The sequence below is a fragment of the Ochotona princeps genome, chromosome 29 (genome assembly GCF_030435755.1).
Source record: "Ochotona princeps isolate mOchPri1 chromosome 29, mOchPri1.hap1, whole genome shotgun sequence".
Taxonomy (NCBI): Eukaryota; Metazoa; Chordata; class Mammalia; order Lagomorpha; family Ochotonidae; genus Ochotona; species Ochotona princeps.
Window position 1 is genome coordinate 14563971 of NC_080860.1, and position 13557 is coordinate 14577527.

General features: G+C 59.4%; 1 protein-coding gene across 1 annotated transcript in view; it reads right to left on the bottom strand.

Moving 5' to 3' along the window:
* The window catches only part of MN1 (MN1 proto-oncogene, transcriptional regulator), a 38841-nt gene extending 25910 nt beyond the window's left edge, over positions 1-12931 (bottom strand). Inside the window, exon 1 of the mRNA XM_004591948.2 lies at positions 8189-12931. Within this exon, the coding sequence (XP_004592005.2) occupies positions 8189-12116 (3928 nt within the window). The 5' untranslated portion in view covers positions 12117-12931. The remainder of the gene's footprint in view (positions 1-8188) is intronic.
* Between the last annotated feature and the right edge of the window lie 626 nt (positions 12932-13557).

Consider the following 13557-nt stretch of genomic DNA (forward strand, 5'->3'; position numbering starts at 1 on the left):
TCTCTCAGAGGGGTTTCGCTCCTGGTGGACATTGCTAGTCATCCCACAAGGCCAAGGGCTTCACACAACAGCATCCTCTCAGGAGAAGGGGGTACTGCATGACCCTTGTCCTGGCCTGACCCACAAAGCAGGAAGCCGAGAGTGTGCGTGTGGAGGAGTCTGCCCAGGAACGGCCACTCCGAGTCTCTGGAACTCCCCCCAAAGACAACCAGAAACACCAAACAAGGTACCCCAGGACTCCTTTGCACAGAGATGGGCAGATTTCCCCATGGCACCCCACAATACCCGTGACTTTTTTTTTCTGGTCCTAAGTTTTAGGTATGAACAGATTGCAGATTCTCAAAAATCTCAAAGACACGGAGATTTTCAATCCACACAATCAAGCCCGTCTCCAGCCACTTCTCCCCGTTGGGCAAGGCAGGCAACAACTTGAGTTCTTGAATGCTCTGGGCTTCAGGCATCAGACTGCAAAGCCTTGCCTCATGCCACCACCAGGAACCTAAGCGTAGATTGGGACTTGGTTCTACCAGGTTCAGATGTTCCTTCCAGAACATTCAGCGATGGCACTCCCAACCATTCACCTCAATTGCCTCCTGTTTCAAGCGCACTGGGGGGCAGGGGCATGGGCGAGGATGTACGTGCAGTTGGCAAAAAGTCAAGCAGGTGAGAGCGAGAAGGTTCACTTCCTGATCCTACTTTGAGAGGAAGCAGTGGCAGGGGGGCTCCAGGAGGGGGACTCACTCAGCAAGGCACCCACACCACCCCCTCCTCCTCCCCACCTGCCCACCACCCCACCCTGGCCTTGTCAAATTCAGGCTCGGGGCTCTGTGGCAGCTTCTGTTATTGGTGCCCCTTCTGGGAGGGCGCACAGCCAGCCGTTGCAGTTGGTAGCTGGGAGGGATTGGGTTAGAAATCCTGCTTGCTCTCTGAACTTCAGCACCAATGATGGACACGCACAAAGCTAGGCCTGGGTCCACGTCACCACCACATTCGCAACCATGCAGAGTCCCCCTCCCCCCAGGACACTGAAATCTGTTCAGCTATCTGGTCGTTTGGGGTTGCAGTTTCCCCAGAAGCAAACACAGATACCTCCTCACCTACCTCCTGATGGTACAGGGGAGGCTGTGTGAGGCCCTGTCACCTACGTGACAGCTGGGAAGCCATCGGATGCCACTTTTGGGTTGGGAGACCCAGAGAACAGACTGAGCCAGGATCCCACTGCCACCTCCTCCTCCTTTGAGGTGCCCTGCTTTGGGGGTAGGGGAGGGGAGGGGGAGGAAGAGATGGCCTGTAAGCGGGGGAGGGGGTGCACTAAGCTGGGGTCTGCCGGTTGAGCTGCCAGCACAGTTCCAGCCGGCCCTATCACTGGTACCAAAAGATGACGCTACGGGAAAGGAATTTGCAGAACTGAGAAGTAGTGTTGCAATGATTCAAAGATCCCTCTCCAGCCAGGAAACTGGTGTCGGCCAGAGAGAGAGAGAGAGGGAGAGAGAGAGAGAGAGAGAGAGAGAGAGAGCGCCACGCTCACACACAAAACTCAGGCTCAACTCTCACCATGCGTGCGTCTGAAAGCCTACAGATCAACGTGGGCCTCAGCCCAGGAGGCCCTGGGGCCGGGAGGGGAGGGGAAGAGATTGAGATTTTGTAATTAGGATCTTCAAAAATCCTCCCTCTATTTCTAGGACCAGCACACTCCTTCACGGTCCTGTACGGCATCAGAACCTACCAGCCAAGACCATCAAGCGGGGAGTCTTAAACTCCTTGATTTGCGTGCTGCTCAGAAAGCAGATTAGAGGGGACCTTGAGCAAGAACATCCTATCCTAACTGCGTAGGAATACGTTTGGCTCTGCACATGCATACATGTGTGTACACGTGTGTGTGCACATGTGTGCGGGCCAGGTGGGGGGGTCCAGGGGTGACTCCTCCACAGGCCGCAAGACACTGGAAAGATTGGAGGGCAGGTCCTGCTTGCTACTCCTTGGAAGTAACCTCCTCCAGTCCTGACACCAACTCCTGGCCTGGGGCAAGGGGGGAACATCTGTTTGCAAGCTGGGGCCCTACCCACCCAGTCCCTAGACTACTGCCTCACCTGGGTCTTGCGGTTATGTGAGAAACTTGAAAAAGCTACAAATATCTCTCCTCACGTTATATATCAGCATCTCCGCCACAAGCCATCCCATCCCACACTCAACTCTGTCCAGTCCAGATGCGTCCACAAATAGGTGTGCCCCCCCACACACACCCCTAAACAAACACCGTAAACAACCAGACATGAGTTAAAACCGCCAAGTGGGGGCTCCTCCAGCCCCTCCCAGACCTGGGGTGCTAAGACACAGACAAGCAGCAAGGCCCAGGATCAGAGCTGCACGTCCCTGGGATGTCCCCTGCCCCGCACCCCCCACATCGAATGAGGGCCCCGCTGTCGGAGGGGGTGGCTGGGATTTGGCGCTTTCATGTTGCCATGTGTTTGGGCGGCCTCCCCTCTCTCCGACATCTGATCCTATTATACAAAGCCACGGCCTTTTCATCTGTAAAATGAATCAAACAGAAGTAAATACAATATTTCTTCCTAAGACGATTTATCTCCTAAACACTCCCGGGACCAAGAACGCGATCCCACATTCCTGTCACTCAGCCAGAGAGAAACAGATCGGTCACAAGCGACGGTGCCAACTGTGCCAGCACACGGTGTGTGGAGGGGACCCCGGGCCATCCCAATGACACACTCCAGCTCTCCCTTGCACACAGGGAAGATGTGTCCTGCCCTCATCCCACCCAGCCGGCCCCACCTGTTGACAGCACTGCATATTGTAGATCAGGAGAAGGGATCCAGGAACTTGTGACCAGGATCTAGTAAGATTCTTGGTGGAAACCGAAACACAACCGTACCAGGAATCATAGAATCCCATGGCTAAACAGAGAAAACCAGATGAGCCAAATCAGCTCCTGCCTGCCGCTCCCCACCCCAAAGTCGCAATCAAAGAAAGTACATTTTAATAGTCCCTGATTTCCAGTCCGAAGGGGCCTCTGAAGAAATCTAAATGAATGAATGGGAAAGAAAACTACCCATAAGGAAAGTCCTCCCACCTGCCAAAGTTGTGTGTATTTATAGATCTAGGAAAAGAAGAAATATATATGTGTGTGTGTGTGTGTGTGTATGAATCTTTTGTCGTGGAAATCAACAGCTATTGATAATCGAAACAGCTAGAGAAAAAGTCATTGACAGCCACCCTGACAAGTTCAACATGGTTAAACTTCCAGCCCCCTACAACATTCCTGTCCTTTATTAATATTTAGCAGAAATGTCTAATTGCAGATGTGGGTTAGGTTGGGATTTTATGTCAGGAACTGAGCAAAGAAGACAGGTTTATTATAGCCATGAAATATTAAATAAGCACCGAAGAACAGTAGTTATATGTCCTGAGCGAGCCGGGGAGCAGGCAGGTTCTCCACACAAAAGAGGGCCCTCTCTGTTTATGCTACCCCTGATTAACACCTGCACAGTCTTAGGTTACTTCTTCCAGACTTTTCTGAGTGAGTTGTGTGCAAGCATGCTCACACACGCGTGCACGCACACACGCGGAGGCCGGCAAGCGTGCTGAGTGGCTTCAAAAGGGCAATGGAATTGCAAGCTTCCTTGCTTTCTCCAAACAAATCTAAGCGAGCCTTCAAAATCCTCTCCACAGGGCAGAAAGGAGGCAAACCAAACTGAGAAAATAGCAGTTTTTGGTTTGTATTGGCTCCGGAGTCTAGGACCACCGGTACTACCATCAGAAGGATCTAACCCAGGTCCTCACCAAGTGCACAAGTTTCGGCTACCCCCTGTACCTCCACATTGCTTTATTCCATTCTGCCTGGAACGCTGAGAAAGGGGCATGAAACCCCAAAAATACCCCTGCACCACCATGAAGATGCCATTCTTGGAAAAAATAATAATAATAAAAGTGACGGCAGGATGGCCTGTGGACTTCAAGCCCAGCGTCTGGGTTGACAGCATGTGGAGTCCATCCCACATGTTAAGATGCAGGAATATTCACAGAGAAAGTAAGTTCAGATCAACTCGCTATGGGAAAAAAAAAAAAAAAGCCATTTCAACTTTTGAAAATCGCCAGGGGCAGGAAGAGAAAAACGCACTTTTTCTGATGTAATATCTGTGATCAATCTGCTATTATTTTTTCTCTCTCCCTATAATCATCAATTTCTTCATAGCCTATTGCACTTGCCTTCTCTCTCTCTGGCAATTTCTTTATAGCCACACACACACCTTTTGCAAAGTCAAGTCAAGTGGACAATTTTGCAAACTCTCTGAAAACTCACTCTAGGGCTCAGTGCAGTGAGCCTAGTGGCTAAAGACCTCGCCTTGAACGCCCCGGGATCCCACATGGGTGCCCATTGTAATCCCTGCAGCCCCGCTTCCCATCCAGCTCCCTGCTTGTGGCCTGGGAAAGCAGTCGAGGACGGCCTAAAGCCTTGAGAGACCCTGCAGCCGTGTGGGAGACCCAGAAGAGGCTCCAGGCTTTTGGCTTTGGGTAGGCACAGCTCCAGCGGATACTGCTGCTTGGGGAATAAATCAATGGAGGGAAGATATTAACAAACAAAAAAAAATTGTGACCTCCTGTCACCCTAGGCCCAACCTATTTTTTCTTTGCCTGTCCACCACCACACCTCCCCCAGACCCAAGTTTATACAGACCTAAAGCTTTCATATCTGAAAGTGGCAGGTGGGCCCAGCAGCGTGGCCTAGCAGCTAAAGTCCTCACCTTGAAAGCACTGGGATCCCATATGGGCGCCGGTTCTAATCCCGGCAGCTCCACTTCCCATCCAGCTCCCTGCTTGTGGCCTAGGAAAGCAGTCGAGGACGGCCCAAAGCCTTGGGACCCTGCACCCATGTGGGAGACCCGGAAGAGTTTCCTGGTTCCCAGCTTCGGATCGGCACAGCACGGGCCGTTGCGGCTCACTTGGGGAGTGAATCATCAGACGGAAGATCTTCCTCTCTGTCTCTCCTCCTCTCTGTATATCTGACTTTGTAATAAAATAAATAAATCTTCAAAAAAAAAAAATAAAAGTGGCAGGAAGCTGGGAGTTGGATGAGGAATTCTGCGGATGCACCATTGGGAGGAGACGCAGTCCTCCTAGGCAAAACCAGTGCCTCGCTCCATGGGCTCCTGGCCTGGACTTCAGCAGCACGTCCACCTGCCCATCACCAGCCTCTCTTCCTACGGACACAACCTATGCGATCACTTGGGCCCAAACCAGTCGCTACACACCTCACGCCATCCTTCCATCCAATCCGAGCTCGGCTGGTGGCTCACATTTTGTTATCGGAGAGGAGAATTTCCAAAACGGTGTTAATATTTAATCACATCAGCAGCAGTGTGTTTTATGGCATGACAAAATATCACGACACGAGCGGGCTTCGTCGGAGAGGGGATGGGGTGGGGGACAGGGAAGGCGCAGGGACCACCTTGATTGCTGGGAGGAGATGCCAAGAGCCGCTGGACATCACAGCTCCCTGGCTTAGCGGCCCCTGGGCAAAATGTGCAAGGAACTCAGGACATTTTGCTTTTCCTCATTTAGGATTTTTCTTTTTGTCCCCCTCATCCCTTCCCTCTCGGGTTCTGCTGTGATTTTCAGTCAGATAGCAGAGCCAGAACCAGCCCTATACACCTACTTATCCAGCGTGCACAGTCAGAACTATAGGGTGTTATCCAATTGGAAAGTTGAATCATCCTTATTTACGGCCCGCCAGGGAGCAGGAATAGGAATCAGAGCCGTAAGCAACCTGCGTCAAGGCTGCCGGGAGCATCCACCGACCCCGATGCAACACTTCAACTAAGAACTGGTCCTTCCCTCTTGATAGAGGGGCAGACACAGGAAGTCCATCAGGAGTCCCAGCCTGAGGCGTCCAGCTCCATCAGGCTCTGAAGGAAATCCCTGGACCTCTGCTCCATCTGTAGAGGGTCTCATGGCAACCCCAGAGGGACCAGTCACCGTTTCCCACAAATACGTGTGCCCAGCTAACTCCGCTGTAGATGACACCAACAAGACAAATGGTCTCTGGCATGACCCCTTCTGCCTTCTCAGCTTGCATTCGGGCCTCCCTGTGTTAGGATGCAAGAACCGGGAAGGGACGGCTGGACTCCTGGCACAGAATCTGATGAAGATCTCTCTCTTCACCCAGCCTATACCAAGACTCAATAGTATAAGCACTATGGGTTTTTTCTTGCTTCATTCTCCAAACTGAATTTGTGTTTTGTTTCGTTTTTAAACTTTTCTCACTCCGTGTTGGCCAACATGTTCTTCATTAGCGAGAGGGGGTGAGTGTGGAATGGGAGAAGAAGGGAGGAGTGGGGGAGGGGCAGACAGGCCAGCCCAGGTAGGAGTGACACGGTAGGGATTTGTGCTAACCAGCTATCGATCGATCGGGGCCAGATCGAGATGTTGTGTACAAGAAAATAAAAGAGAAGGGAGTGGGACAGAGGGGCGCAGGGAGGGAAGCAGTCAGCAGGATGCTATGTCCAACTCCATTAAAAAAAAGAAAGAAAGAAACAGAGGGTCCCAAACTAACCAATTTATGACCTTGCCTGGGAGAAGGCTGTAGAATGCTGATGGCTGGTCCCAGTGTCTGTCACGCATGCTAAATACCCCGCTTCAAATGAGAGAGCGCACAGCCGTGCGGCCCCAGGCTGGGCAGTAGGGCAGACAAAGAGAAAAGCCGTCAGGCCGCTTCCACGAGGCAGCAAACCTAAGCAGGAAAGCCCCTTGGGATGGGCACCCTGAAAGCCGTGCCCCCATACACACACCCCGAGTTAGGAATTACCCCACGACTCTCAGCCCGGCCCTCCTCCTCCTCCTGAAACCTACCCTCACCTTAAATCTAGGGTCAAGAGATACTGCAATGTAGGGGCGGGTTAGGAAAAGAGAAGGCGGACAGGGGAGTACCCAAGGCAAGAACTGAGGAACATATTTGGAAGAAAGACGGGGTCAAATCGCCAGTCCGTCTCCGCCTGGCTACAGTCCGCCTGGTGAGACCAAGAGGCTTCTGCTAGGGTCTCCAATAGAAGTATGTGCAGTGGAGCGAGGCACGTGAAAGGAAGGTAGTACCTAATTTTTAGGAATCCATTAGCTATATATTTTTAAAACCCCATTAAAATCAAATGGGCATGTACCGCAGCACCAGTGAAGTTCAGGTTAAAGAGATCTGCTATTACAGACCAGTCAGAGATTGAGGTGGTGGGGGGTGTCTACTTCTCCTCTCCCATCCCTCCCACCTTAAAGACCTCAACACGTTGAAAGGAAAGGGGTTGGGGGGAGTGAAGGAAGGGGTCCCTTGAATGCAAACGAGAGCTGGGACCGGACATCTGTCACCCACGCCAAGCATGATATTGACCAACGCAAGTCCTTTGTGTCTCGCAAATACGTCTTCCTGCTCCAACCACAAATGATGTGCAGACCAATGGGGGCTGCTCTCTGCCCAAGAGATCCCAACCTGCCCAGTCCCTGGGAGCGGGGAGCAAGGTGCCACACCAAATGTCAAGGAGATGGACCCTGGAAAGGTTACCTGCCTCTCACAAGCGGACAGCTCCCTAGTGTCCCCCCCACTAAATTCTAAAAGTTAAGAAGACACAAACAGCTCTTCATTAAGGAGCGGATGTTAGAAGCCAACTCTGAAGGATGCTAGGATGCCCAGGGTGTTAACTTCCCACCACCTCCACCACCACCAAAGACGCCACTAACTCAGACGACTCAAACTAACTGGGGGAAAGGTTACAGCAGGTGTGAACACAACTTCCTGGGAAAGGAGGAGGGGGCACCCAACTTCTAAAAGAGTGGCGCAAGCTGCAGGGGTGTTGGGATACAAGAGGGGTGCTTACCCCCAAGACACTGGGTCCCCCCACACACACCAGCAACTCAAGAACACTAGGACAGGGAACAAGGACTGGCCTGGAGTTTCCCAAAGGGAACCCCCTTGGGGTTAGTCTGCTGACCAGCAGCACCTGGGCCAGGTAGACAAGGCATGCGTGAGTGCCCTCCCACCCCCCAGCCCTGGGTGGGACCAAAGCAAGGGAGAGGGGGAAGGCTCTGAGCAGGGTCGGCCAGCCTCCAGCAGAGGTCCCAAGCGAGCCAAGGGTCAAGGGCCAGCAGTGGGTATGGAGCAGGGGACAAGAGCGCACGCGCGCGCGGGTACCTTCTTTACTGTTGGGATTCTGGGGCTTGGCCTTCTCCCAGGGTGCCAGCGTCTTGTCGTCGTCCGCGCCGTCCACCAGGGCCTTGTCTGCGGGCATGTACCAGGCGGCGCTGTGCTCGGCCATCAGGGTGTCTAAGTCGATCGTACTCATGGCGCTCTTGACAGCTTCGGAACAGCAGCTGCCCAGCTCGGCATCTCCGTTCTGCGTGCCAGCCGCCCCGACGGCACATTCGCCTTTCTTGCCGCCCTTAAGCCCCAGGGGCTGGTCCTCGGAGATGCTGAACTGCTGTCTCTGTAGCTGGATCTGGGCCTGAAGGATTTCCAGCGGGTGGATCTCGTCGGGGGGCGGAGGGGCGCTGCCGCTGCTGCCACCGCCACCACCACTGCTGCTGCTGGTCGGGGTCCGGACCTGCTCCAGACCCGGCGTGCCTGGATGGCCGGCGCCCCCGCCCCCGCCGTAGCTGTCAGGGGTGGAGGCAGAGGTAGACAGGATGCCCAGGCCGAGCGGAGGCGGAGGCGCCTTGGGTCCGTGTTCACCTGCGCCCACGCCCACCCCTCGGGGAGGCAGTTTTGGTGAGCCGGTCACCAGCGGGCTCCTGCTGGCTCTAGCCAAGGCCGGGGGGTTGTCAGAACTGGACGACACCTCGTCCTCGTTGGCGTAGCTGGTGCTCACCTCATCCGAGGCGAACTCCCCCACGTGCGGCGAGCTCCCGTCCGTCTTGGCGCCGCCGTCTAGGGATGCCATGAGGTCCGGCTGGTCCCCCAGCAGCAGGTCGGCCCCCTTACCCCACGTGGGCGACGTCAGAGCCTTCTCGTGGGGTGTAGGGGCCCCGCGCGCCTCGTTGGCGGAGCCCACCGGACCACCACCACTGCCACTGGCGCCGCCGGCTCCCGAAGGTTGCGGCTGCCCCGGGCTCACCCCAGGCGCGCCCCCGCTGTCCGGAGCCGCTGCAGCCGCCGCCGCCGCCGCCGCCGCGTACTTGTCGAAGAAGGTCCCAGGGCTCACATGGCCACTGTCCCTTTTTCTGCGGCCCCGGCCCCGGCCGCCGCCCCCGGGGACCGACTTGCTGTCGTTCCCCGACGTGGCCTCCAAGGTGTAGTTGGGGGATAAGCTGGTGCCGTCCCCCTGGGCGGGAGGGTTAGACGGTCCCGAGGTCTTGGAGCCACTGCTGCTGGTCCCAGGTGGGCCGCTACCTCCTACTCCGGAACCTGGGGCCCCGGACGCAGTCCCTCCGGGGAAGTAATCCGAGCCCGGGTGGCCAGCCACGGCCGCCGCAGCCGAGCCATCGGGGTCGTTCTGGCTCAACTTCCTCTTGCCCTCGGGTGGGTTCTTTTTATTGAAGGTCACGTTCAGATTGGGCGCCCCGAGGCTGGCAATCATGTTCTGGCAGGCAGTGGACAGCGCAGCCAGGCAGCTCTGGCCGAACAGGTTGTCCTTGGAGCTGGGCTTGTTGAAGGAACCCAGCGAGAGCGCGCCTAGCTTGCTGGCCGAGGCGCGCTGGCTGGGCTGGAAGTCGGGCTGCGGTGGGTAAGCGCCCCCGCCCGAGCCACCACCGCCGCCCCCGCCCGAGCCCCCGCCGCTGCCACTACCGCTGCCGCCCGCGCTCGGAGGCGAGTTCACGCCCGGGCCGCTGTGCGGGGTGGCCTGCCGGCTCGCTGGGCCGAACGGAAAACCCGGCTGACCCCCGAGCGCCGGCGCCGCGAAATCCGGTGGTGGCGGCGGCGGGGGTCGGCGCTCCGCGGGAGCTCCGGGCAGTCCCACCCCGGCCCCGGGCGATTGCAACTGACCCAGACCGGCCAGGCTACCCCCGAACTGCAGGCCGGGCGAGGACAGCGCGGACACGTGGCCTTCCCCGGGCAGCCTCAGCGGCTCCTGCAGGGGACCTCGGAATAGCACCCCCGAGCCCCCAGGAGGCGGGGGAGGAGGCGCCAGGCTAGGGTCGTGCGGGCCGCAGTCGGCCGGCAACCCTGAGCCACCCATCCTGCGCGGTAGCAGGTCTCCGGGAGGTGGGTGCGGACCTGGAAACCACGCGCTCTCCTGCGCCAAGTGCGGCGCCTGCTGCTCGAAGGGGCCCAGGCGCCCCGCGCCCGCGCTGCTGCCATCGCGCTCAAAGTTCGGCTGTGCCAAGCCGCCCACCGGGCCGCCGTGCACCAGGCCGCCCTGGCCCACGTCGCCGGGGTGGCCTAGCTGGGCCAAGCTGGGCTGGCGAAGCCGCTGCTGCTGTTGGTTCCGCGACGCCATCTGTTTGATCATGAGGGCCGCGTTTTGGCGCTGCTGCTGTTGCTGCTGCTGTTGCTGCTGTTGCTGCTGCTGTTGCTGTTGCTGCAGGGATTGGTGGTCCGGGGCTGAGTGCTGCAAGGGAGGCCCAGAGGGGAAGCTGTCGGGCACGGGCGGTGTGAACTCGCCAGGCAGGCCCGGGTAGGCTGAGGGTGAGAGGTGATTGTCCAGGGCTCCACCGTTGTGCATGCTCCCGTTCCAAGAAGCGCAACGGTCCACCCCCGCGCTGCCCGGGAAATCGAAGCGCGGCCTTTTGGCCACGTTCATGTAAGGGGGCGCATCGAAATGCTGCAGCCGCTGGTTGGGCGCTTGCTGTGGTGCGGGGTGCTGTGGGTTGAAGAGGGGCTCGGAGTAAGGGTGCATGCTCCGGTTCTCCAGCCGGTGGATGGGGTACTCGAACTGGGCGTGCTGGCTCGGCAGCATGGGACCCCCGTCCTGCAGGCCGCCGCTGGGCGTGCTTGCTTCTCCCTGCTGGGGCCGCGGGAGCGCAGGCGGGCACGAGTTTTGCCGGAGGAGTAACCCCGGAGGCGGCGGCGGCGGCTGCTGCTGGGGCGGGGGCTGCGACTGCGGGGGTGGCTGGCCCTGCTGCGGAGGCTGCATCAACGGGTGCCTGGAGGCCACTCCGGGCTCTAGCCCTGCAGGCATCTTGCGGGGCCCGCTGAACCTCTCGAAGAACACCCCGTGCGGTGGTGGCGGGGGTTGCTGCTGCTGCGGAGTTTGCTGCGGGGGCTGCTGCGGCGGCGGCGGGGGCGGAGGCTGGGCGTGCATTTTAGACAAACCCACCAAACCCGCGGCCCTGGGCATCGCCGAGGCGCCCGGGAAAGCGCTCCCGGGAAGCTGACGGCCCGCTGCATAATGAGGCAGTTGGGCCTCGGAGTCCGTGGGCGAGAACATGTCAAAATGTCCCGAGGGCGCCTCGCCCGGGTAATTGTATTCCAACGAGTCCACGGCTCCTTGGTTCGTCACCCTTCGGGACTCCAGGCTGTGAGATTCGGAGCCGCTGGAGGCGGGCAAGCCATGGAAGGAGGCGGCCCGGTTAGGACTCTGGTCGAGGGGCAGGCAGGGGGCAGGCACGGCGTGGCCCGAGGCACCCGAACTGTGGAAGTCCGGGAGGTTTCCCGGCCGTTGCGGGCCGAAACTCTCCGGGCCCTGGCTCTCCGCCATGTGCTCGTAACCCTCGGTGAAGGGAGGCTGGCTGCCCAGGCCACCGGCTGCGCCGCCACCGCCGCCTCCTCCTCCACCGTAACCCAGCAGGCGACCCCCATGCAGGCACGAGGCACCCGGGTCTGGGCCCCCGAAGTTGCCCCCAAAGTGGGGGTGATGCTGGTGCGGGTGGTGGCCGCCCGGATGGCCATGGTGAGGCTGCTGGCCGCTGAAGAAGCCGTGCACAGGCTGCGCCTGCAGCGCCCCTGCGTGCAGCTCCGAGTGGCCGCGTGCGTGGAAGCCGTAGGGTTCCATGCTCATACCCAGGATCGGAGGCTCGCCCAGCGCGCTCAGGGCAGGGTCCACGGGACCAGGGGCCCCTCCTGTGTGGAAAGCCGGGGCTTTAAAGTGGGCGTTCATACTCAGTCCGCTCTCGTTAAAGTTCCTCTCGCCCTGGCCCGGGTTCCTGCTGTTGATCTGGGGCTCGAATTGGTCCAGCCCAAACATACTTGGCGGGGGGCGCGGGGGGGCAAGGGCCGATCAATAGGGCATGACAGCCTGATCTCTGCCGCGCACCTCCGGCCAGTTACTCCTTCCAGCCCGGGACTGGGCGCTCTGGGACGCTCAGCTCCGCGGGGGCGCACGCAGCGCGCACCACCAGCCCGCCCGTCGTGCCGAGGCCGGGGGCGGGGGTGGAGGGGGGTGTGCGATCCGCTTCTCTCCCGAAGCTCTGGCTCTGCCCCGGGGGTTGGGCCTCTCACATCCTGCGAGGCCGCGGAGCCTCCAGGACCCGTGTAGGGGGGCCCATGCCCCGGGCGGGTGGCACACACAGCAGCGAGTGGTTTGCAGCAGCAGCAGGGGTTAGACGGAGCCGCGAGGCAAACGAGGACAAAAAAAAAAAGTTAAGTGGAGGGCAGGGGACGAGTAGGGGATTGGAAGAGCAGAGCTATCACCTTCTCAAGTCCGATCCGGCCGGCTGGGGAGCCCCAGGACGCCGCCCGCAGCCTCCGAGAGTCCGTGGCGGGAGCAGCTGATGGCAGGGGACGAAGACCTTTTCCCAGCCGCGACGGGCGCTGGGGGCACCGGCAGAGCGGTCCTTCCCCCGCCGTGCCACCGCAGCCTGAGCCTCCGCCGAGCACGATCCTGTCGCACAGTCCCTGTCGGCCCGGGCAAGCGAGCGAGTGAGCGGGCAGGCGGGCGGCGGCTGCAGCTGCTGCTTCTTCAGCGAGCGGGAAGGCTGGAGACTACCCTGGGCATCGCTGCTGGGGCTGGCTCGGGAGCCCGAGAAAGCTGCAGGCTGGAGCGCTCGCCAGGGGTCCGGAGAGGGGTGGGAGGAAAGGCGCGGCTAGCCGAGTGCTCCCGGGCCGGTGCGCTGCGCCCGGGCGCGCTGCTCGGCGGCCAAGTCCGCCGCCTGCCGCCTTTCTCTGCTCCGCCGTTCGGTGTCTGGCCGGGTGCAGGCAGGCGCGGGCGCGCGGAGAGGTTGCGGGCTTGGGTCGCTCGGAGGCGCCGGCTTCCTGCGTCTCCTCGCCCGAGGTGCCTGGCGAGTTCCCCCGCCCTCGGATCCACGGGGTTGGGGGGCCACGCTGGACGAACCCAGCGAAGGCGTTCCTGCTGCGCCCGCGGAGCCCGGAATCGGGGGGCGGGGGCAGCTCTGGAGGGAGGGGGAGTGGTCCACGCACCCCTCTGCAGGCTGGCGGGGCGGGGAGTTTGGGAGGGGGGGCCGCTCTGCGTGGGGCGTCGCGAGGGTCTCGGCTCCTCTCTCTCTCTCCTCTCTCTGTCTGCCTCTAGCCCAGAGCCGGGAGAAGCAGCAACAAGTTTTGCATTTCAGCAATCAATTTCAGCCATTACATTTGCACCAATCAGCACTACCCGAGCTCCGGTCCCGGGGCGGGGCTCGCTCTTAAGGTGGTCCCGGGTCCTGGTTCCCGAGGCCCCCCAACACGAACCC